This window comes from Lampris incognitus, chromosome 16 (genome assembly GCF_029633865.1).
Source record: "Lampris incognitus isolate fLamInc1 chromosome 16, fLamInc1.hap2, whole genome shotgun sequence".
NCBI classification, from domain to species: domain Eukaryota; kingdom Metazoa; phylum Chordata; class Actinopteri; order Lampriformes; family Lampridae; genus Lampris; species Lampris incognitus.
The window spans coordinates 17909672-17934530 of NC_079226.1; the positions used below are offsets into that span (position 1 = coordinate 17909672).

A 24859-nucleotide genomic window follows, 5' to 3' on the forward strand; every position below is an offset into this window, starting at 1 on the left:
AAATTAGAAATGAATGAAAAGTGTTTCAAAACCAGAAATTTCGCAAAATCATATCATATTGTTCATGGTCAGGCATATTGATAAGAAATCACAAGGCTTTTTATAAGTAACTTTTCCCCCCCTATTAATTTTTTACTTTTATGGCTAGCTGCAGATCTAAAAAAAATAAAAAAAAATATCTACAAACGCAGGTTATCATGTGACCGACACAAAATATCCACATGATTACAAGCTGATAAAATCTTAAGCATTAAACAGTGTCATTTTTTTTGACGGAGGCGCTCAGCACGCAGTTCCTCAAAGGAGAACTCTGTTGTGCCACTGAAGAGCAACTCCCTGCAGTACATGCTTTGTTCTTGTACTTTGCCTCCTTCCATTTCCTGCTGCTGTTGCCGATGGTCCTGCAGTCTTTTTAAAGGGGTCTCCTCACTGCCGGGCTTGCGTGCTGATAGGACCGTGTTCACAGCAGGGTTAATTTTACAGGGAGTCCTGGGGGGAGGGAAATTGGAAAACAAATCTAAAGAATCTCATGATAATCAAGAGCAGGATAAGGTAATGTCATTCTCGTGGCCACTCACATTTTTGGAGGCTGGTCTGACTCTTCGACGAATGGCTGGAAGCTTGGTTTGGTCACAGGAGGACCTACAACAGTATGACCAAACCTGGTCTTCTGAGGCATCTGTGACAGAGTACACAACCATGGATTTTTAACTCTCAAGTTGTCTGACAGTCAGAAGCAAAGCCTGATGGTTATTTATAATTCCTTCCCTCTGACCTCTATTGTCTACCTCTTGCAATCACCCAGCCTTGCAAAGACATCAGTGTTAGCAAATTGGTGACTAAATTCAGGAATTACTCAGGTTCTGCACTGGTCTCTCAAATTTCAGGGATAAAAAGATTCCATGGGTGAGTAAGAGGGCGACACGGTGGTGCAGTGGTTAGCGTGGTCGCCTCGCAGCAAGAAGATCCTGGGTTCGAGCCCCGGGGTAGTCCAACCTTGGGGGTTCGTCCCGGGTCATCCTCTGTGTGGCGTTTACATGTTCTCCCCGTGTCTGCGTGGGTTTCCTCTGGGTGCTCCAGTTTCCTCCCAGTCCAAAGACATGTAAGTCAGGTGAATCGGTTATACTAAATGTCCCTATGTGTGAATGTGTGCGTGTGTGTCGGCCTGTCCAGGGTGTCTCCCTGCCTGCTGCCCAATGACTGCTGGGATAGGCTCCAGCATCCCCACGACCCTGAGTAAGGATAAGCGGTTTTGATAGTGGATGGATGGATGGGTGTGTAAGAAAAAATTTGTACAAATGATAGATGAATGAGGTCCATTATGACTCATTGCCCCACTGGTTACTGACACAGTTAAATTTTCAACAACTAATAATTTATAATAGTAACAATTAAACTGTGTGCCTAAGCTTCTACTTCCATACCTTGACATCACTCCATTTTTCCGGCTTCTGTTCATTCTCCTTCGACCTTGCAGGGGGAGGGGCCATCCAAGGCTCCAACACTGGTTCTGAAGGTTTAGTGTTTGGATCTGCGTTTTCGTCGAAGACCATGAAGCGTTTGTTTTTAGCCCCGCTGGGGCCTGCAGCTTCCTGTAACTGTAGACCTTGATGCTTACCTGTCCCCAAGCAAACAGATACTGTTATATCCATGATACTGAGTCCACTATGTGTCAATACTAAAATGTTTCCCTCTCTGATTACACTTGCTTCATAAAGCCACTGAAGCATTTTGTAACAATGGCTGGACTAAAATCTACTACTACTACTACTTTCGGCTGCTCCCATTAGGGGTCGCCACAGCGGATCATCCGTTTCCATTTCTTCCTATCCTCTGCATCTTCCTTTGTCACACCAGCCACCTGCATGTCCTCTCACCACATCCATAAACCTCCTCTTTTCCACTTCCCCGGCAGCTCCATATTCCACATCCTTCTCCCAATATACCTAGCATCTCTCCTCCACACATGTCCAAACCATCTCAATCTTGCCTCTCTTGCTTTGTCTCCAAACCATCCAACTTGAGCTGTCCCTCTAATATACTCATTCCCAATCCTGTCCTTCTTTGTCACTCCCAATGAAAATCTTAGCATCTTCAATCCTGCCACCTCCAGCTCCGCCTCCCATCTTTTCATCAGTGTCAGTGCCACCGTTTCCAAACCATATAACAGCTGGTCTCACAACCATCTTGTAAACCTTCCCTTTAACTCTTGCTGGTACTCTTCCATCGCAAATTACTCCTGACACTCTTCTCCAACCACTCCACCCTGCCTGCACTCTCCTTTTCACCTCTCTTCCGCACTCCCTGTTACTTTGGAGAGTCGACCTCAAGTATTTTAACTCATATGCCTTCGTCACCTCTACTCCTTGCATCCTTACCATTCCACTCCACTCTCCTCCCTCATTCACACATGGCTGAACTAAAATACTATACCAAAAAAAAAAAAAAATCGATTATGTATTTATGTATGTACTTACTGCTGATTGCAGCCCCAATTCTATTGACAGGAATAACTGCCCTTTTCTTCCCCTTGTGCTTGAGGTCAACCAGAGAAACTCTCTCAGGTTGCTTGGCTTCATCATCACTGTTGTCCAGCACCATACTGGTCATCACCTGCCGTGACACACGTGCCTGAAGAGCCCTTGGAAAAAAACAAAGCAGAAATAAGAGTGAGGATTTAAAATGGGGTCATTATTACTTTCAAACAATACTGCAAAGATACATACTTGTGAAACTGCAAGAGTTTATCTTGCGGTTCAGCACCACTTTTGAAGCCTTCTTGGCAGACAATGTCTGCTTGTCTGCAGTTACCCAGTTTCTCATACTCTTCAGACCAAGCAATGTAGAAAGAAGCCTGTGTCACCCCTATTCCCTGGGCTTGCATATATCTGTAAATGTCCATGGGCTCTGTACAGTGCTCTGCCTGATGACAGACAATATGGCTTAAGTACTTGCTGTTATGCAAGTGTCAAACACAGAAATGACAAATATAAAAAATGTTGAACAGTTAAAAAAAATAAAACCACTGAAAAACTTACAAATTTGACCCAGAGATCAACATAGCGAGGCTCATTATGATATTTATTTTCCTCTGTGAACCGCGTCACAGCTCGCTCCAACAACATGGCAAGGTTGCTCTCTTTTCCTCCCTGAGGAAAGGTTTGTTCTGTCCACTTGACATACCTGTTCAAAACAGAGCCACATTAGGCTACAACAGCATGAAACATGTTAAATTAAAAAAAAAAAAAACATATCTTCAGATCTATGATGATTTTCATTATACCATAATAAATGAGTCCATATGTCTCTTACCGATCCCAAACATCAAGTGGATCATCTCCATCATATATCCGCAGTTCAGATTCAAACACCCTGGGAAAACATGTCCAGAATAACTATAAACATATGACAAAAATATGCTGGATAACATTTGTACAAGAGAGTACTTGTCACCAATTATGGATGCTCAGGTCTGTGTTTAAAATAAACATTCCTCTTACTGCTTCTGTTGGTTAATGACAGAGCTGAGCCCCTCCTGTTGTTGACTGAGTGCCTGGTGTAGCGCTGATATGGCTCTGCCCCGCCTCAGTGGCTGAATGTTTTCTTTGCTTAGCTCCCATTCTGCATCTCCTCCTTCTGCCATTGTGATAATAATGAATGCTGCTGAAAGCAAACACAAATTCTTTTTTTCTTACTCAGATGTACAAACTGTCACCCATCTAAACGGCTGGCTGATGTAGCCCTCATCTGTTATTATAACGACTATAGCTGATTACATGATTCAAACATGCTGCAGGATATCCAATAAGAGACAGAGACGGAGTTTAAGTTCAGAACTTTATAGTCGAACTCTTCACCACATGCAGTAATTCCACACACACCCACTAGTAGTTTCCAAAGTTCAATAATGTGGTTCTGAAATAAAATAATAAGCATGGACTATCGTATACACACACAGAAATGCATACATATACATGCCCATGAATATGCACATAATCACAGATTCACCCATTTATGCATAAATTAAGGCACTGTTAACACAAAAGCGAGAACGTACAAAATAGGGAATCTCAATCTCCCTGGTATCATATCAACTGTGCATGCGCGGATGCATTGCGGTAGAAAAGTTTGGAAGCTACCACACAATATTAATAACAAACAGTTTAAAATGCTACAGTAACTAGACAGCGTTAGTGCACAAACATTTCACTTAACAGAACATATGCACAGCAATTACCAGTCTAGTTTCAGTAGAGCTAACATCAACGGCAAGCTAGCAACAACGTGGTTATCACTAATAACGAATCCCGTATTTCACACAACATACAGCCGCAGTCACATTGCGCACAAATGACGAGAAATGACCACTCAGTTTTTTGCGCACACGTTTTGAGATAATTCCAGCACCCGAATGAATAAATGTCTCCTCTTTTCCTACGGCCGGGATGAAAAGTTACAGAAGTGTGTACCAACTGCTAAGTGTACAGTAACGTGGGTGGATAACCATGGTAGTTGACTGACAGCTGTGATAACTAATGGGAAACCGATTAACGTAAATGAAAGACAGAAAATTGGCCTTTTTTAACAGTCTGTCGTTGACAAAACTCAAACAATAACGGGCACATCTGCCTATCCAAAAGAGCAAAGGTGCTTGGAACATCAAACCAGATTAGGACCAAATGTAACGTTACATTTTGAGATAGTTTTGTTATTTTTAGACACAGCTATGCTGAAAAGTAAACGAGTAACTAAAGGTGTGGTGTACAACTGCAAAAAAAGTTTAAAAAAAAGGAAATGGCAACTAATATTGGTATCACAATCATGCAACAGAACATGACGAACAACACTAACGTTATGCAAGGGCCAAATAACCATGTTGTTAGCTAGCTAGCTTCTGTGTGTACGACGTACCACGGCTACATCTGCTAACATTAGCTCGTTCATTCTGTCATCGGGCCTGGGATATCAGTTAATATCTGCCATTTTACAAAAAAACAATAACAACAACAACAAGGCCAAAGAAGAGAACTCGCTGAATTCAGAGAGAGAATTCTCGAACAGCTCATAATATACAAACCTTTTCTTCCTTCCCCCGCTGAGTTTCAACCACGAACCAAAAAAGCAGTACCTGCTGTTAACAGTGGACGACGTTCATATATTTTGAACAGTGAGAGCGAGACTTTGGAGAAAGCTGATTGGACAACCAGATACAGGATGTGTTTAATCCTACGTCAATGATTGGAGGATCAGACACCGGAAATGTGTAATCAAACGTCACCGTTGGTTCCGGAATACTTCCTATTTTGTTTTTGGTACGCTGCTGGTACATGGATCAAAGCTCTAACAAGGCGTTATACTAGTATTTGTTAATTTGTTATGTTAAAGTGATTAAGTATTTAATGGTAAGGATCAGCAAAATCTCACACGAGCTCCTACTTATATCGGTATGGACAACCGTTGTTACTGTTGCGCATCAAAGTTCAGCCTGTTCAAGAAGGAGGTAATTCTGGTCTTTTCGTAATATTGACGTTCACGGTTATACGTTTGTCTCAAAAAGCGTTTGATTTTTTTTTCTTGTCTGTTTCTTTTGTTTGTGGTTCTACTCAGTTGGGTTGTAAAAGCTGCGGGCGTTCCTTCTGCTCGGGCTGTCTGAACTTCAGTATTGTGGTGCCTCGGTGTGGCAACACTCAGCAGAAGGTTTGCAAGCAGTGTTATGGCAATCTCTCAAGGTAGAGTTGTCAAACTGTGCTTTCCATCAATAAAAAAGTAATAATAAAACACATTTTGAGATACTAATATTGAATTGTCTTTATTTTTAGCGGGAACTCTTCAAGAAATGATGGCCGGTGGTCTCCTCCAGAAAACTACAAAAAGTCAGTATTTGTAAATATAACATGCCGGATTGAACTTTCATACAGTTAATTGATTTTATGATACCTAAAACCTTGACCTTTTTCATCCCTAGACGGGTTGCTGCGGTTGAAGCTAAACAACAGGGGGGAACGATACAGCCTCTTGCATACGGAGGCAGTAGAAATATCAAACCAGGCCTTATATCATCCAAAGGCCTGAGCAAGGAAGACCAGGCCATTGCTGAAAGACTTCAGAAATTAAAAGAGGACACGAAACCAAGTAATAAAAAGCGTGATCACACTTTATTGTAAGGGATGTGCATCAGATTGACATGACACTATCACGAGTTATGGGTCAGTTATGTCATTTTTAATGCAAAGTCGACATTGTTTGAGATATCTTTTCTTTATTTTAGCAACCCGAGTGGGACTGAGCAACTTCATTTGATATATTTTGTGCGTCTGTAGCTCTTAAACAGACATCTCAAACAATTGTAACTTTGCATTAGAAATGACAATTGCCTGAATGATACTTAATGACAACAGTCATACACATTCACAAAGACTGCTTCATGTTCGTGATTGATGTCATGTCATGTTTATGACAGTGTCATGTCAGTCTTATGCACACCCCTTCAAATAATGTTTACCAATCTTGTGGCTGTAGAAGATTCCATTGTATTTTAATTTGAAGTCACTAATATTATTTGCTAATAGCTCACTTTTGACTCCTTTTTCAGAGTCTGTCCCATCTGAGAGGGATATAGAGTCTCGTCTTGCTGCTTTGAAAGCTCCCATCCATCCTGTCCCTTCTATAGGGGATATGGAAGACCGTCTGGCAGCCCTGCAGGGTAGACCTCCATCTTCCCAAGCCCCCCGACCTGTGAGCTAAGTCCCAGCCTCCTTGTATAATGTTATATGAAATTATAGTAAGGGTTCTGCCAAAGCTAATAGAATTTAATATTGTAAAAACAAATGCACAACTTACTGCTGAACACTTTGCTCTATTAGCTTAGATCACTTATATGCTTGTCTGTACAGGTATACCAGCCCCCAGATAATAGCACCCAGACAGAGCAGGCGAATAATCTGTTAACTCAGATTACAGAGGAAGTTGCCATTGATGACCAACGATCATATCCTCAAGGTTGTTGTTAATGCTGTACCTCAATAATTTTCCTAGATCTTTATTATTGAAGATGTGGTCATATGCCTTCACCCTACAATTATAACATGATAACCGAAGATGGGTTCATGACCCTGAATCTGACGTGCAAGAGAGCTCACAAACTGGGAGTCTTTAATCTCCCAACTGTGTTCTATGCTATTATTCTCTTTGCAGGTATGGATGGCCCTATGAATGACCTGAACAAGGGAGAGGATGCCATGCTGGAGGAGAATTTAAAGGAGGGCCAGGAGGCTTTCCAGCAGCTGGAGGCCGAGAAGATCCATCTGCTGGAAGAGGCCATGAAAGAGCTGAGGCAGGAACACTGCACCCAAGATCAAGTCCTACAGATGGCCAAGAGACTGGCACAGCTCAAGGGGCAGGACCCTGAGAAGGGTACATAGGACTTCAGTTAAGCTTCTTGCTCTGCTGTAGACAAAGCATTTTATTGTGTCACTTAGATGCATAAACATGCTAGCAGATACATGGGATTTCAGCCAGACCTTGCTGTGTTATGCTTTTGGCATGTTGACTTTTCTGTGATGCATATTTTCACAGCAGAATGTCACGAAATATGCCAGAAAGGTGGAACTTCTCAGTCTTGAAAAAAATGGACCCTGTTAAACATATGAATGCCTCAGTGTAACCACAACTCTGTTCTTGTTACCATGCCACTGGTGTATGTGTAATGTTAGTTTCTCCTGTTGTCTTTTAGTCACTATGGAGGATATTCAGCATCCTGACAGTGATGAGGAGACGGAAGAAGATGCTGTAAAGAGAGTATTAAAGCAGGTCTGGAACAGAGGGCAACATTATGCTATGCACAGTGATGGGAGGCAATAGCTATTTCATGTACACTGCAAGTTTATTACTATACTAGAAGAACCCCGCTACAATGTAGCGGTTTGGTTATCCACCCGTCTAAATCTCCCTCCTCTTCATCCTGCCAGCTAACCGCCTTCCCCCTGCCCCTAAACCCCCCCTCACTCCAACTCCCTCCCCCCAAATGCTCAGAATCATCTGAAATGCTGAGAAAAGTGGTTTACCCCCCCCCCACTCCAACTCCCTCCCCCCAAATGCTCAGAATCATCTGAAATGCCGAGAAAAGTGGTTTTTAGCCATTTTTAGAAAATGCATATTTTGCATAATTATGCATAATTTCAATTTTCTGGGATTTTTCCCTTACTCTCTGAGACAATACCTACCACCTCCAAAAAGAATTAGGATCATAAGTGCTTTAGTTTTCGGTCCCACTATCTACACTAACACCACACACACACACACATTACAAAAATATATGAGTAGATTGATATCTTAGACCAGATTTAAATCCATGTATATTTTCTATAATACTGAAAGCATTTGAACCACTTTGCGCTTTGATATTTAAAATTGTGACAAACCCTTGCCGGTCTAATTCAGACTACAGAAGAAAACCACAAGGGGTTGCTATTTTGCCATTTTACCCACCATTTATAATATGAAGTAGAGCTATGAATAACAGAACTATTGTATTTCTGATCTATGTTCCAGCTCTCAGAAGAGGCTGCATTAGATGAAGCCTGTGGTTACAACATCCCTCTAGAGCACAGTGGCCCAAAGAACGTAGAAAAGAAGGCGAGAGCAAAGAAATTGGTACTGAACAAGAGATATAACCTAAAGTTGAGATATCAATTCATGTTTTTCTCATAAGATATTACACTCAGTAGAAAAAGAGTCGCTAATTGGAGTTGTTTTTTAAGGTCCCTGCTGAAGTGCCCAAGACCAGGATTCCACCAGCTGCAACAGAAAGGCAGCTATCAGATAGCGATGAGGATGAACTACCTTGGTGTTGCATCTGTAATCAGGATGCCACCCTTCGTTGTTACACCTGTGATGGAGACCTTTACTGCAACCACTGCTTCAGGTAGTACTGTGTGGATTCGTCGTACTAAGTCAATAACTGTTTTAAATCCCAAAACAAGCTTTTGCATTTTTTCCACATTAATTTCTGTGAAATCTGCCTGTGATTTGGCATGCAACCAGCAACCCAGATAAATCATTCAAACACCATTGCCATACTGCCAAGCAGCACATATATAAAGTATTTAGTGTGATGAATTATCAATCAACACTCCATTATCTCACCAGGGAAGGCCATGATAAATATGACAGGAAAGAGCATCGTACCACTAACTACACTGCACCTAAGAAGAAGCGGAAGACATGACAGAAAGACTGCATTCATTGGCCTGACCAAGTCAAGTCATGTTCACTTGCCACTGATGGACCTTTGTTTCAGCCTTCACTGAATTCAGATTTAAAGTCAACCTTTTGTTTAAAACAGATTAGACTCCTTAATAGTCATATCCTGGGTAATCTCTTAAATGTGGCTCTAAATTGGTGTTTATTGACCAGAAGGCTAAGCAAATGCTTTTTAAATTAGGTAATGGAGATATGAATAAACAAATGAAGCTGCCTGAAGTAACAATAGCTTAGAATACAGACCTATTCAAGCCAATAACCAGGTAATGTAGTTCGATGTGTATGCTCTTATTGTAGAATAACATGATAGATATGATTGTCTGTTCTGACAAGTTTTAATGTAGTTGTAATGTAATATTAAGTACAAAACCTTAAATATGGTAATTTTATTGTTATTTTTTCTGTAATGCATGGAATAGACAAAAAAAAAACAACCTGAAGAGGCTACTGGGCCATGTTTTGAATGCACTTTAGCAATACTGCATAGGTACTAAAATAGTGTACTCGATTATGTCTGTTCCAACTGAGAAATATTTTCTTTTTTTGCAATTGTTCTACTCCCCACAGAAAACAGTAGTGCACATTTGATTATTTGTCAGTTGTAATTTTCAAAATTTGATTTTTAAATGTGCCATGGGACACACCTCATCATGCAGTCCCAAACGACTGTCAGCTCGTGACTGGAGAATGGCAGAAGAGCCATTGTGAAAAAAAAGATTACTGAGGGCTTTGTTTTCCTTTGGCAGGCAGAGCAGTCTCTGTTGTAATCGGTCTTTGGTTGAATCTGGAACATGACTACTGCCTTTCCTGTCCTAGTGTGTAATGTTATTCTTAAGGATGTGGAAGTTGTGTCATTTGTAAGACGGCTTTGAAGGAATGTGACTTTGTTCCTTTTTTTTCTACTCTTAATTTTTTCCAACCATTTAGTCCTTTCATTATTCACTGAGATTATACAAAAATGGCACACTCAGGGAGCTTTCATCAAAAGTGAGCTCCCGCAACATGGATGGCCTCAATGTCAGGGCGGCAAGAGTGGAAGAGAGGTGAACCAAGCAAATTGCTGTAATGGAGCCCTTAGCCAAACGGCCTCGTGTGTATGACATATAAAGGGCCAGTGTGCAGTTTCATCAGTGTGCATTAGTGTCTAGCAAGCATAGAAGAGGCCTTAATTACCACCTCCTCCAGGGGCTTGCTCCATTAAAGCCCATATGGAGAGTGTTACTGTGTTTGCCATGCTTGCCTATGTTGTACACTGACCACAGACAGGAAATGGATCTGGATAATGGATGCATAGTTAATGGACCACCTTCTTGTCTTTGAGTTCACTGTATTTACTCCTACCCCCACATGCAAATGTCTTCTGGGTTTCCATCACCCTGCTTTTTATTTTTTTAATTTTTTTAAGGTTGACACCAGAACATGGACCTAGGCAGTTGTCTACAGGAGAACAGATTTAATGAATTGTTACACTAAACGCCATCCTGTATTAAGGCCTTGGGGCTGTAGGACACAGCAGTGATGGTAATACTGTCCTATTCCTGCTGACATGTCTTCATCCTATAAAGAAGTGAACCAGTGTCTTAAATAAATAAAAATAATCTGTAATCCTGGTTTTTCCTGTCATTTTTGGTAAGGTAATTTGGGGGGGTGCGGGGGGTTTTCCCCCATTTTCTCCCAATTGTACCCGTCCAATTACCCTACTTTTCCGAGTCGTCCCGGTCGCTGCTCCACCCTGTCCTCTGATCCGGGGAGGGGCTACAGACTACCACGTCTCCTCCGATACATGTGGAGTCGCCAGCCGCTTCCTTTCACCTGACAGTGAGGAGTTTTGTCAGGGCGACGTAGCGCGTGGGAGGATCACGCTATTCCCCCCCAGTCCCCCCTCTTCCGAACAGGCGCCCCGACCGACCAGAAGGGGCGCTAGTGCAGCGACCAGGACACATACCCACATCCGGCTTCCCACCAGCTGACACGCCCTGTAGGGACGCCCGACCAAGCCGGAGGTAACGCGGGGATTCGAACCGGCGGTCCCCGTGTTGGTAGGCAACGGAATAGACCGCTACGCTGCCCGGACGCCCTTCGGTAAGGTAATGTTAGCATCTGGTTGCAGGCTTAGCATGAATAACGACAGTTCCAACAAAACTTTCTCGACATACGTACATGTCCGTGTCTCTGAAATCACCCACAACCTATTCTTGGAAATGTCTTCTTTATTTTGACGAACAACACTTGTCATCGGGACAAAAATATTTATGTACATAAATAGGCAACTGAAAATGTACAATCTCACAAAAAAAGCAGTCCATCTGAGTAATAGACAAGACGTCGTTATCACCGGTTGGTAATTGGTACGTTGAAGGGGGTCAAAAACAGTTGTCCATAAATAAAAGTCACATAAAAAACAGTCCTAATCCAGATCAACTGACGCTGACCCACGTGTGCAGGAGGAGGGTCCCATTTACATGTAAACCACACATAGCGACATCCATAACAGTTAATGGAGGGGGGGAGGGGAGGTTAGAGGCTTCCCATTGTCACAATTCTTAATTTGACCTAGCATCATTTTTTCAAGGGCCCCGACATTTTGCGTAGACCCTTCATCCTGTACAGCAGCCCGTTGATAAAATCCTGGGAGAAATATAGAGATAAATCATTATTTCCTTTTTTTTTGCATTTGCAAAGTCGAGAAGATATAAAAAAAGGCACCGAGAATTATTTATTGTGTAGAATTATTCATTTCCAGTAATGAACTGCTTAGTGTCACATAGGCCATGGAATATTTTGTGCCCCACCTCTTTTGGCTTGCCACATTCCTGCAACAGCTCCTATTAAAGAGAAGAAACAGACGTAGGCGCCGTGTCAGTAGTGGACATTGCTCTTTCATTGCAAACATTGCACAAGGGACAGCAAGTCAAGTGCTTGTAAAGCTCCCACCCCTCCTGGCTGAATGTGCACCCAGGTTTATGTGTCAGGTATGAGCAAGTGGCCATTACTCTTCTTGATATCAGGATAGTTAGATGAGATTCAGTGTCTCTCCTGTCTGCAACGTGGCCCAGTGTGTGGTTTTCCTATATAGCTGTTTATAGGGTTGGAAACTGGCAGAATTGCAACTATATTTTTAGTGCCAATTCAAAATTTATTGCAAACTTTCAAATATCCCAATATATGCAATTTGGTATTATGATTTTTTTCCATACCCTTTTCTATAGAGTAAAATGTGTGGGGGGGGGAAGCAATAATCCAAAGAGTATGTACAAGAAAAGGCTTTATTTTAAAACCCTATGTGTCACAGAATCTTGAAACATGAATATGCTTCCCTCAATAAACTCTTGAGTAATTCACATTCAGAGATGTATGTATATCTTGACAACAAAGCTCCTCACAGCATCTGGTGATCGCGCCTCCACATCGCAATTCAGGGGAAACGCTGCGATGTCGAATTTGTCACGACTCAGTGTTGCAGTTTTGCACCGAATCGATTTTCCCCTTCAACCCTAATTATTTTATTGCTGTTAGATTGGCCTCTTGTGTTCATCGACACGAGCTCACCTGCAGCCGGCTTCTCTGCCCCTCGTCTGACAGCTCCAGGAGCTCATCTATGTCAATCTCTAACTCTGGGATCTCCTCCTCCTGGTGGGATAAACAGAGAGAAAGAGAAAGGCTGACACAACAGTCTCCTATTACTGTATGCACACAGTCACACTCCCAGACATGAGGGACCTAGTTTTCTTGGCATGCAAACACAATGCATGTTTGGGGCTACTTGGCATCCTCAGTTGGCACTCATCACTTGCACACTGCCCAGACTGGTGACACATAGCCATTCAGAGGCAAGAGAGAAGAAAGGCCTGAGATTAGCCAAATCCAGATTTTGATGGGCTATGGAGAGGAGCCCATCATTGCACGATACGGTTTCATCTTACCGTCGCCGTAGTTCTCCAAGCAATAAAAACTCACAAATTAACGGTGTTGGTGTATGAATAATGACTCTCTTCCCCGGGCAATTTCTGCCATAACAATGATGAGATTGATGATGTGCTATGCAGCTGAGCAAGGCTCAGAGGCACCCAGGCATGACGGCAAGAAGATTCCAGGAGGCTTTCCACGCCCAGTTGCCACCATTTGATTTCATGGATGGTTTGTCCAGCTGGCATTTAGCTCAACCATTAATGAAAAATTATTTCCGGTCAAAATGATTTCCAACAATTGCATGGATCTCAGCTGGCTAAATCTTAATTGTGTATTCCACGTTGTATTGTGTATACGCCTGCTTTTAAGTAATGATATAAATCAAAGTGGCGCAGTTGTTATATATAGTTTGACCTGCTGTCCCACAGCCTTTAACCTATACATCTGTGCAATCCTATACACCTATGCATCTGTGCAATTGGAACAATTGCTGTGAACTTGCTGTAATGGGCAGGAAGGACACTTTAACAGGAATCTGCCGACTTTTGAGAACGACGTGCAAAATGGAAGACACCAGTTCTATAATCCAAACAAAGAATGTAAAGAGTTCATAGCTCACGCTCTTATCCTCTTGTTTCAAAAAACATTTTCAGAGGAAGTCGAGGATTGCTCACTGGAGGAATCATGAACAGGAAGAAATCTGAAGTCAGCAGGTGTGCACTCATATTTGACAAGTAGGGGCCCATTTTAAGAGGAGTATTTTCCAGTCTGGGGGGTTTAATAGCTAGTGAGGACAGGGCTTACGCTGTGCTTTCTGGATGACGAGAAAGCTAATCAATGTGGGACTGCTGAGTGGCGGAAGAGATCTGTAGCTCGACTCACAGGGTCCCCTGTGCCCCCTTTTAATTGATACACGCTGCCAAGTTGGACCCTTAGTGATTCTGCTGAGGACTGTTCTTCTGCAGGAATCATGCAGCACCAGCTGTCTTGCATTAACCCATACTGTGTGTTACTGTGTTGAAAATGGGCTTTAAGGGACTGTTTTGGGCTGTGCAGGGTTGTGCGGAGCTTCTTGTTATTGTTCCGCCCTGTAATGAGTTCGGTTGAGATCTTCATGGATTTTTGTTTAATTATACTGTATTGTACATATTCAGCAAACCTCTGACGTGGGTGCCCTCTTTGTGCTCCGTGGCTGCATGGCCGTGCAGAGCACCAGTGAATTTCGATGAAAGAAATTAGTTGCTGAAGTGGGAGGAGGGTGTGCATTTGTCATCCAAAAGTACAATACGCCCCTTCTAGTGTGGACTCAGTGTATTTAATACTGTGTGCAGTCAAAATCAGTGGTTCAGAGTTGGCTTTGCTGTCAAAGGGAATGGACTCTAAATAAGGGCCTCTGGGCTGAAAATGTCTCAGTAGTACTTTTCAAAGTTGGAAGTAATAGAGCGATGCCAAAATAAATGCTGGCACTAATACCTAAACTCAAAGTGGTTCTCAGAGGAATGCACTTAGTTGCAATCAAAACGAGCAACTGGACTTTTTTAAGATAATAATAATAATAATAATTATCATCATCATCGTCATTGTCATCATCATCATCATCATTCCCCTGGAGGGATTATGTATTTGGTCAAGTGTGTGTGTGTGTGTGTGTGTGTGTGTGTGTGTGTGTGTGTAGCCTGTGTGTGTGTATGTATGTGTGTGTGTGTACGCTGTGTGTGTGTGTGTGTGTGTGTGTAGGTTGTGTGTGTGTGTGTGTGTGTGTGTAGGCTGTGTGTGTGTGTAGGCTGGACCTATCAGCCTAAACTTTTGTTGTGCACAGTTACGACTGAACAATGAAGACCCGCTCGTGGTTGCGGTGATTGGAAACCTTAAAACACGTTTGTTCTCGACATCGCCGCTCCCTCTCCTCGTTCACTCTCTAGCTCGCTCGACAAACGCTGCTCTCTGCCGCTGCCCTAGCTGAGTCCATCGTGCGCATGCGCGACTCAGCCATGGTTGAGTCAGATTGGGCAGCGACAGTGTCAACACCAAAATGTTATGTATTCAGGTATGAGTCTTCAGAAAGTAAATGAGAGTCGCACCGAACATTTAGGGTTACCCTCACCTAACGTTTAAGGGTTACCCTAACATACCATGTAGGGTTACCCTTACCTGTAATTTAGGGTTACCCTCACATACCATGTAGGGTTACCCTCACCTACCGTTTAGGGTTACCCTCAACTACCATGTAGGGTTACCTCATCTGCCATTTAGGGTTACCCTCACCTACCATGTAGGGTTACCCTCGCCTACCGTTTAGGGTTCGCCTCACCTACAATGTAGGGTTACTCTCACATACCATGTAGGCTTACCCTCACATACCATGTAGGCTTACCCTCACCTAACATTTACCCGTACCTCCAACTCTGGAATTCAATTCGTATTTCACAAGCCAGCAAATCACTCACTGCTGACCTCAGCAAAGGAGAACTGGAGGAAAACGGGATGAACCAAACATAATGTGCCTTATTCACCTAGCCACCACCACGTGGAAGTACCATATTTTCCGCTGTTAAAACTCCGCTATAAAATACCATTTCAAGAGTAGGCTTAATCGCAGTCACAGCTGGAAATCATCTCGGTAGCTACAATAAAACATTCCCCATGGTTAAGCTATGTTTTCTTACTGTTGTTTATGAATGAAAGTCAGTAGGCAGAGCAGCCATTCGCCTTGATTCATTCTATATCATGAAAACTGTGACAGTAAAGCACATTTGAAGTCTTTTAATAAGGGCTTTGAAATTATGATAGCCTCCATCCATCCATTATCCAAAGCCGCTTATCCCAGTTGGGGTCGCGGGAAGCTGTGTCTGACTGGGTCGCGCTTGTGCGAGGGTCCGCCTAGGAGGCTGCGCGTCCACAGACTGACAGGCAAAATGTTTTTGGTTTTTGGTTTTTGTTTTTTTTAGCTTAAGTGCTGCATATTAACAAGTGTTTTCTTTCTTTTCATATTTCGCGTTCAATCGACTTGGGCGCTGCGCAAAAGTCTCGTCATGGCAGGAAAACACTGGTGTTTCTGTCCATGTGTGCGTGTATTTCCCTTCTTCCGGTAGGCGAAAAAGGGATTTGTGGCCAAGTTCGAGCATGGGAGAAGGGGGGATATGTAGGCCCGCTGGAGATCTGCACTCCTCTTATTGTTAATGCTGTATCAGCAAACCTCTGACATGGGTGCCCTCTTTGTGCTCCCTGGCTGCATGGCCGTGCAGAGCACCAGCGAATTTCGATGAAAGAAATGAGTTGCTGAAGTGGGAGGAGGGTGTGCATTTGTTATCCAGAAGTACAATGCGCCCCTTCTAGTGTAGACTCAGTGTTTAATACTGTGTGCAATCAAAATCAGTGGTTCAGAGTTGGCTTCGTTGTCAAAGGCAAATGGTCTCTAAATAAGGGCCTCTGGGCTGAAAATGGCTCAGTAGCACTTTTCAAAGTTGGAAGTAATAGAGTGATACCAAAATGAATGCTGGCACCAACACCTAAACTCACGAATATCAAAGTGGTTCTCAGAGGAATGCACTTAGCGGCAATCTAAATGAGCAACTGGATTTTTTTGACGATAATAATAATATTTATTTGTATAGCTCTTTTCATACAGGGAAATGCAGATGAATGTGCTTTACAGAAAGAAAAGAAAAACAATAGTTAACATTGATGATATCATTAAACATACGTGATTAGAAATAGAACAGGAGTCATAAGATGCAGAGTTTGGCCTCTTTAACTGACAAAGGAAGAACTTTCCACAGTTTGGAAGCATAATGAGAAACACTAGATGTGCAGCTCTTGCTAAAAGGCCAGCAGTAGAGGAGCGGATATACTGGGCTCTGGGATAAAGAGGGAACATGCAATTTAAAATGTAGACGGGAGCTTTTACTCCTCCCGTCTTCACTTTAGACGCGATGACCTCCAGAGGAACTGGGGTCCATTACCACTGGCCCAACATCTTAGATGAGCCTGCTGCAGGGCTTAAAACCATCAAGACTCGAGCAGTTTTCATGTGACTATGAGTGCATGCTAGTAGGAATGTTTAAACTCTCTTGAGTTAAGACCTTGCAAAACATTAGAAAAGAACTCTAAATAAAACATCAAACGCGGTAGGATTACATTAACCATGCTGTGTTTTTGCCGTGAGGATGACCTAGATTTAAAGGAAACCATGCCCAAAGACACCATGCTGTCTTGAGAACAGGCCATTGTGCGCATAATTCATGCAGCTCCTCTCTTCCCTTTCTCTGTCAGAGACACAATCATTGCACACATGGAAATATTCCATGACAGAGAAATTACAGATGACCTCAGTCATTGGACATGATATGTTGCATTTTGAAGGTGCGGTATGAGGGGCTGTACAAGCCGTAATTCATTCTAGGCCCTCTCATATAACAAACATTCTCCTTTCGCATTCATATATTTTCACTCTCACACACATACATACACCCTCATACCCCCATACCCCCACACCCTGATGGCGCAGTTTAAAGATACACGGATCTTATAGTCTTATTGATAGGATGATAAATTATTGCTGAATAGTCCTAAAACGTTTGAAAGCATGGTGCTAGGTCCACAACACAAGCAATAACGCTAACATCACACAAATGTAACTTTTGACAATGGATATCAAAAATCTTTTGCGTTTTAATTCTGCACAGCTGTATCGCTTTCAACAAACTGGACTGATGACCAAAAGGCGAGATTGCCTGGAAGCAAAATGGCGCTGACGAATGGGATGTCCTTACATATCTGACAAGTGGGGTGTCCTGAACTTTTCCAAGTGCTTAAGCTTACGATAGAAATTGTCGTAGCATCCGAAGTTTGCACAGGACATGTTTATTTCAAACTTAAATCTTTAAACCCTTTTCCCCTCCCGCACATTTTTGAATTTACCGTTCTCAAAAAAAAAAAAAAGGTGTGAAGTTTACAAAGGAGGTTGCCACTCCAGACTAAGGCAGGACTTGTGTGAATAAGAGATGAGGCTAAATAATTCAGGTGGTGACACAGAGGACTGGCTGTAAATGCTTCCACGTGGAAGACTCAGAGAACCAACGAGGTAACCTTCCACTGAGCTGATGCAAAATTCATCAGGCAGGCCGGTTCACATGGACACACCATGCCCCCTCGCATACCGCTGGGTCGTGCAAATAGCCCAGTAGTACAAATAACCTTTTGAGAACAAAGCCTCCACTTTCCTATGACATGAAAGGAGGACCATCAGCGGGGCGAACACACTGATCAGGGTAATATTACTTATCCCGTTTAACTTTTGCATGCAGTATATGACAGGCACTGATGAGATTCAGTTAAAGGGAACTTAAAGTGTTGCTGCTATCTGCTGTCATCTCATCAATCATGCTGGGATCCCATCCCATTACTCCCATTACTTAAATAAGCCTGATCCCAGTTGGGCTCTTGGGGATTCCCCGATAGGAGCACGAACACACACACACACATCTACTGTCAATAATGTGCATACAATGTATGTAAATGTTAGCATTAGCTTACCAATAAATGATAGGCTACATACTGGAAGTCTGAAATATGATATATTTTCATGTTTCCGGGACAAAATAAAAAGAGTAGGCGGGGTGAGATTTCAGATCTGACTCTCTTATTTAGATGTCTTTATTGCTGGCAATGCAACTCATTCTACCCACCGCGTCACCAGGTTATTTGCATGTGTGTGTGTGTGTGTGTGTGTGTGTGTGTGTGTGTGTGTGTGTGTGTGTGTGTGTGTGTGTGTGTGTGTGTGTGTGTGATGGTGGTGGTGGTTATGGTGGGGGGGGGGGGGGCATAGGCAATAAATGGAAGGGAGCTGATAAAAAAAAAGCTTTGACAAATAATGAGACACCGATAATACCACAATAATAGAAACCTTTAGCACTCCTCTGTGACCAAAGCACTAAATCATCTAGGCTCACGTGTAATGCATCTAAAGGCTCGGACAATACTGACTTGGAGTTCAGCGGAGATTTTATTTGTCTAACACATGGCTTGCTGTTATGAGCCTACCGCCTCAGCTTGAAACGAAATCCTGTGTATCACGCCTACACGTTCGCTTACCATGCACTTTGCACGATCCCTGTAAAGGCGTAGGCCTACTAATAAGTTCATCAGACCCCCAACCAAGGACTCAGTAGGTAAGCCTTTTACGCAGATGGGGCCCTCATCGTGTTATTCTCCGAATATTCAGCATTTTAAGACGACACCGCCTGCCATGAACTCTCATGCCGCCTGGTATCAGCATGCCATATGCATGAGGGTTTCTTAGCAGGGTGAGGGGAAACCAGGCAAAGAGGTTGCTTCAAGCCATCTGTGGTCGCTCAGCCAAGGGTCCCTGCACGGTGTAAGGGACCTAAATGAGACACATCATCCTCTCTCCCTTCTATGCCATCAGAAAGAGGCAGTGTTGTCATCTGAAGCACATTGTCGTCAGTACGCCCATGCCCGGAGACAGATCCCTCTAATTCCACTGTGAAATGCCACCTCACGTGGGCGTCGTTAGACATCTGTTTCCATGGTTTCCAGCTGAGGCTGCCAAGTGAACCAATATGCAGCGTCTGATCTAATTGGATTTTACCTCACAGCGCTGGAGATTAGTGAATGATTGCGGAGCTGAGATTTTGGGGTTGGGGGGGGTCTTGCAGTCTTAAAACAGATGGTGGGTAACTTCTTGCCGCCGATATATCACACACTGTATGTGCGGCCCCCTGGTCTCTCTGAGCGCTGGGGTGAAAACCCTTCTCTAAGCAGCTGAATAGACCGTCTTTATGCTGAAACTAGGGCAGCAGAGCTCTCAAGTTCTTAGATGTGCCTTGACTATAAACTGTCCGGCGGAAAAGAGATTTACACCCTGTCTAGAGTCTAGACTTTAATCACAGTTTGTGTTATTACATGATCTTCCTCGTGGTGACAGGAACATTGTCACAGCTCTGTGATTCTGCCCCTTTCAGTCTTTAGTTTTGGTTCCTTTGTGGTCTAGCTAGGGTTAACCCTATGCAAGTGTTTATGTAGTCCCTGTGTAAGTTACTTAAATGTGACAGTAGTCGTACGCTTTAACGTCAGGCAGGCTACCAAGCATGTATTAAATAACTGCAGCATGACATAGTGGCTAACGTATCTTATCACTCAGGTAATGACAGACCACACCATGGTGCAAACTGCATGGCTGATTCTGCAGACTAGGCTAATAACAACCACGTAATGCGCCGAGTTGCATGCATGATAGGCGGCCAAGCATGCTCCTGTACGCTGTTCAGTGCCTCCCCCTGCTTTCCCCCTACATCTTCCCCTCAGGGACCCAAGACAATGTGTGTGTTTGTGTATGTGCATGCTCTGTGCAGCAGCCTGAGCCAGCCCTACCCCTACCTCACAGTCGAAGAGCAGGTGAAGCTGTCCGTCAATCCACTCCTCGATATCCAGCCTCCTCTGCAGGTCCTTGCGATTGTACTTCACTGTCAGCTTGCCCAGCTTGCGGTGTGGCGGTTCTTCTGTCTTATCTGCTGTCTGGAACATCACCCTGGACTGGGTGCCGGGCTCCGACGCCATGCCTGCCACGGCCTCGGAGGAACCACGGATACACACGCGTCGGCTGAACACACACGCTCACACGGTTGTGTTTAGCGCTGGCTCTCCTGTTGCTGCCTGTATCTCTTGCCTGTGCTGTCCAGTGGGAGGGCTGTTGTTTCCCACGCCTATCTCCTGTTATCTCGTCGAGTGCTCGCTCTCTCCCTTTCCCCCGAGCGCTGCTGGCTGGCTCTGTCTCTCGCTGGCTTTGCCTTTCTGCTTGTCCTCGCTGCGTTTCTCTCTGCCTCTCCCTTTCTCTCTTACGCTCACCGTCTCCCCCTCTCCTTCCCTCCTCCTCCCCCCTTCCAACACACGCTGTGGTCGCTATCAGGAGGAGGGTAATGAGATATGCCAGTGTGTGTGTGTGTGTGTGTGTGTGTGTGTGTGTGTGTGTGTGTGTGTGTGTGTGTGTGTGTGTGTGTGTGTGTCCGTGCATGATATAAAACGTGCTTATTTGCTCTTATTCTTCGTGCTACAGCCGGTGGGACAGTACAGGTCAATTACAGTGATAAAAGCTTGGGGGGGGGGGTGAAACGTTGCAGTCATGTTAGGTGCATTACCTCAGCTGAAAATATACGAGAGCATATGATTTTGTTCACTGGTGAAAACAAATGGGGCATGAAACTAAAACTGCCCAGCGCCTGTATCTCTGGTCTATCTATGACTGCTTGGAGTCGTACTTCTGCACACTCACTCAGGTCCTCCGACCAGAGTCTTTTGGCACTGTGCATTTTGCTGTTTTGGCTCCCAAAACACTGCAATAATCTTCCCTCTAGAGTCAGCCCTGCCAAAATCCCTTTACCTTTGACTTTTCATGTGTTTTTTTCTCCCTGAATGATGTTGTCTCCTTCCTCTTTTTGTTTATGTGAATGGTGCGATGCGAGTCTCCCCTGTGTGCATGTGCAGTCTGTCCTCTTCCCAGGTTTCCATGGCGATGGTGGTCGCCACCTGCACACTGTTTGGCATCCCCCTCATCACATTTTCTTTTTATATTTCTTATAAATCCATATAATTTTGGTCTCCTGTTTCAATGTTATATCCTTCTGTCACTAAGACACGTGACTAATGCGTTGTTGTTGTTGTTGTTTGTCTACATGGTGATGGTGGTCACATGGCTCGGGTTCTGGGCTGTTCCGGGGGCATCTGGTCACCACTTGGTGTCCTCCTCATCATATTCTTCATATATTTTATAATTCCACTATATTTCTGTTATCCTCTTTCAAGGTTGTATTGTGTAATTTGTGTAAACACAACATCCATTGCAAATCTGTCCGTCTTGGGAGAGAGATCCCTCCTCTGTTGCTCTCCCTGAGGTTGTGTCCTATTTTATTTCCTCCCTGTTAAAGTGTTTTTTAGGGGGTTGTTCCTTATCCGGTGCGAGGGTTTAAGTACAGGATGTTGTGTAAAGCCCACTGAGGCAAATTTGTCATTTGTGATATTGAGCTATACAAATAAAACTGACCTGACTTGATATCCAGTCAACAGAAAACCACAAAATGTGTACGTCGGCATGAGTTTAAAAGAGTTTAGAGGTAGTAAGGGTTCCTCTGTTAGTACACCCTTGCAACAATGGTTGGGTCCCCCTGACAGGTGAGCCAGGCTTCCTCTAGTGTGATACCCTCCTTGTCCTTTATAATAGCTATTATCAGGTGTACGTTCAATAAGCCTTGAAGTCAAACTGGCATCCTCTGTTACACAGACATGAATAATAGATGTGCCAGCGAATACTAATTATGGTCTTTTAGAAGTCAAACCTCAGGTAAAAGTCCGGAATCATGTGTTGTTTTAAAAATCAACCGTCCCCGGCAGGAAACATCAAGAGGTCAGAAATGTTTATAGCGACTTCCAGTGCCAGCTTGTTACAAGCGAGACAAGGGAGACGACAGGCCACGTAGTTTCCACCGATCCAATTACAATATGAACAATGAGACTGGGTTTTTTTTGTTTTGGCAGTGACCATCAATCAGCCATGGCTTCTTCATGTTCATGCACTGATGCACCGTCTGTTACAAACACTGAATTATTGAGCACCGGTGGCAGCTCACCTTTCCAGGCAAACAAATTGATTCATCCCATCCTTGGCTACCTGGTTCTGCACTGTGGGTCGGCCCAAAGACAGACACGGTTTGGAGACCCGTGGCCTTGGGCCTTCTCACCTCCAACCTGGCTGACTGACTTTGTTATACGTGGGAGAAAAGGGAAGGAAAAGTCAGACAAGGAACTTGATCTAAATTGGTTTGCCTGCATTATGCGGATAAGATGTACCACGTGAGACATACAATGGATGGTTGGAAAGCAGGTGGTGCAGCCTACACCCTGCTTTTGTGAACAAAAAGAAAAAAACTGTTGATATATTGCGTTTTTCCCCCCTTGGAATTCTTTTCAGATATTAATCAATATATCCTTTTTGATATTTCATCAATTTGTATTCTCAGTGAATGAGTACTATTCCTGTTTCCATGTTCGCTGTGGGTTTTTATACATCTTTGTGTCTTGCTCCGTGGGTCATCACATAGTTTGATGACTAAATAGATGAGTCAGCTGGGACTCACTGTGATTACGAAAGGAAGATAAGTGTCCTCTGAGTAATACTGTTATCGCATGCCATGAATCTAACATTTCAGGGAGAGCCAGTATGCACGTTTTGAAATCCCTCATGTGTCACGTTGAAGTGCAACGGTAGCCTACACCCTCGACATATTTAGCTGTAACATATTGCCATCTTGTGGTTTGAAGTGGAACTGCTGTTGTGGCGCTGATACCGCCACCACCGGCACCACTACTACTATTACAACAACAACAACTACTACTACTGCTACTACTACTACTACTACTACTACTACTAGTAGTAGTAGTAGTAGTAGTCGTAAATAAAATGAAATGAAATTATAATTACTACTACTACTACCACCACTACTACTGCCATTACTGCTACTACTACTACTATTTCTACTACCACCATCACCATGACCACTACTACTACTACTACTACTACTACCACTGCTACTACTAGTAGTAGTCGTAAATAAAATGAAATAAAATGATAATTACTATTACTTCTACTACCATTACTACTACTATTTCCACTACCACCATCACCATGACCACTACTACTACTAATAATAATAATAATGATGATGATGATGATGATGATGATAATAATAATAATAATAATAACAAACCTTGCACTACACCACAGTACATAACTTCACTACTGTATGATTTTCTTTATCTCTAATACATTAGTACTGTAACCGGTTATTTTCTTGCCCGGTGCGGGACTCGATATGGGGTATACTGCACCACAAGGCGACATCAATAACCGCTCGGCTAAAGGGTCGGACTCGTTAGCTAGGGGCTAACGTGTCTTATTAGTAGTTTACAGTCGTCACCCTCCCCGGAAGCGCGCTCTCGTGCTTTGTTATTCCCGCGCTCCGAAGAGACTTCTGAGGCTCTGCACACTTCCGGATCCCACCGGTGCCACCAATGTAACCGGTTATTTTCTTGCCCGGTGCGGGATTCGATACGGGGTGTACTACACCACAAGGCGACATCACTAACCGCTCGGCTAAAGGGTCAGATCCGTTAGTTACGGTCTAACGTGTCTTATTAGTAGTTTACAGTACTTATCCTATAGCTCTATAATGTCAACACCGTACTTTTGTACCCCTAGCCAAGTGTGTGTGTGTGTGTGTGTGTGTGTGTGTGTGTGTGTGTGTGTGTGTGTGTGTGTGTGTGTGTGTGTGTGTGTGTGTGTGTATACGCGTATGCGCGCGCGCTGTCTACATAACAGTGTTTTCTGGTAGTCTAGATGTTGCGACAAGATTGTCAAACTCACACCCTGGAGTGTTTTTGGCCTCTGTTGGGCATTCGGCATTTCTATGTTGCGGACATGAGTGACCTGAAAGCACATGAATATACTAAATAATGTCGTATTTCACACATACTTCCAGCAGTAATACTAATGTAAACAATAACCTTGTCTTGGGTGCATCTAGAACCTTTTAGCCTGGTAGGCATCACGCATTTCCCATCTACTCGGGTATTTCTCTCGGGTATTTTGCCGTTGTATCGATTCTGCGCGTGAGACAAT

General features: G+C 43.5%; 3 protein-coding genes across 3 annotated transcripts; 1 reads left to right on the forward strand and 2 right to left on the reverse strand.

Moving 5' to 3' along the window:
- Positions 1-244: 244 nt before the first annotated feature.
- bub1bb (BUB1 mitotic checkpoint serine/threonine kinase Bb) lies at positions 245-3643 on the reverse strand. The gene is made up of 8 exons (XM_056296016.1): positions 3501-3643; positions 3313-3372; positions 3039-3183; positions 2727-2923; positions 2478-2641; positions 1425-1618; positions 579-679; positions 245-489 (listed from the first exon to the last, which is right to left on the reverse strand). The coding sequence occupies exons 1-8, from the start codon at positions 3641-3643 to the stop codon at positions 261-263; spliced, it is 1233 nt and encodes a 410-aa protein (XP_056151991.1). The 3' UTR covers positions 245-260.
- Positions 3644-5323: 1680 nt separating this feature from the next.
- On the forward strand, positions 5324-10863 carry zfyve19 (zinc finger, FYVE domain containing 19). Its single transcript, XM_056296015.1, has 11 exons — positions 5324-5500; positions 5608-5729; positions 5820-5873; positions 5966-6132; positions 6593-6735; positions 6894-6999; positions 7195-7413; positions 7733-7809; positions 8551-8652; positions 8760-8923; positions 9148-10863. The coding sequence occupies exons 1-11, from the start codon at positions 5447-5449 to the stop codon at positions 9224-9226; spliced, it is 1287 nt and encodes a 428-aa protein (XP_056151990.1). The 5' UTR covers positions 5324-5446; the 3' UTR covers positions 9227-10863.
- A 598-nt stretch (positions 10864-11461) lies between these two features.
- On the reverse strand, positions 11462-20986 carry ppp1r14d (protein phosphatase 1 regulatory inhibitor subunit 14D). Its single transcript, XM_056296324.1, has 4 exons — positions 20569-20986; positions 12811-12891; positions 12054-12086; positions 11462-11889 (listed from the first exon to the last, which is right to left on the reverse strand). The coding sequence occupies exons 1-4, from the start codon at positions 20746-20748 to the stop codon at positions 11821-11823; spliced, it is 363 nt and encodes a 120-aa protein (XP_056152299.1). The 5' UTR covers positions 20749-20986; the 3' UTR covers positions 11462-11820.
- Positions 20987-24859: the final 3873 nt, after the last annotated feature.

Excerpts from the sequence above, each read along its gene's own strand:
- ppp1r14d (XM_056296324.1), bottom strand. The coding sequence starts at position 20,748 with ATGGCGTCGGAGCCCGGCACCCAGTCCAGGGTGATGTTCCAGACAGCA. Across the intron at positions 12,892-20,568 it reads ACCTGCTCTTCGACTGTGAG|GAGGAGGAGATCCCAGAGTT; the intron begins GTAGGGGTAGGG and ends TTATCCCACCAG. Across the intron at positions 12,087-12,810 it reads GGCAGAGAAGCCGGCTGCAG|GAGCTGTTGCAGGAATGTGG; the intron begins GTGAGCTCGTGT and ends TCTCTTTAATAG.
- bub1bb (XM_056296016.1), bottom strand. The coding sequence starts at position 3,643 with ATGGCAGAAGGAGGAGATGCAGAATGGGAGCTAAGCAAAGAAAACATT. Across the intron at positions 2,924-3,038 it reads TTGATCTCTGGGTCAAATTT|GCAGAGCACTGTACAGAGCC; the intron begins GTAAGTTTTTCA and ends GTCTGTCATCAG. Across the intron at positions 490-578 it reads TCAGACCAGCCTCCAAAAAT|GACTCCCTGTAAAATTAACC; the intron begins GTGAGTGGCCAC and ends CCCTCCCCCCAG.
- zfyve19 (XM_056296015.1), top strand. The coding sequence starts at position 5,447 with ATGGACAACCGTTGTTACTGTTGCGCATCAAAGTTCAGCCTGTTCAAG. Across the intron at positions 5,730-5,819 it reads TGTTATGGCAATCTCTCAAG|CGGGAACTCTTCAAGAAATG; the intron begins GTAGAGTTGTCA and ends CTTTATTTTTAG. Across the intron at positions 8,653-8,759 it reads AGGCGAGAGCAAAGAAATTG|GTCCCTGCTGAAGTGCCCAA; the intron begins GTACTGAACAAG and ends TTGTTTTTTAAG.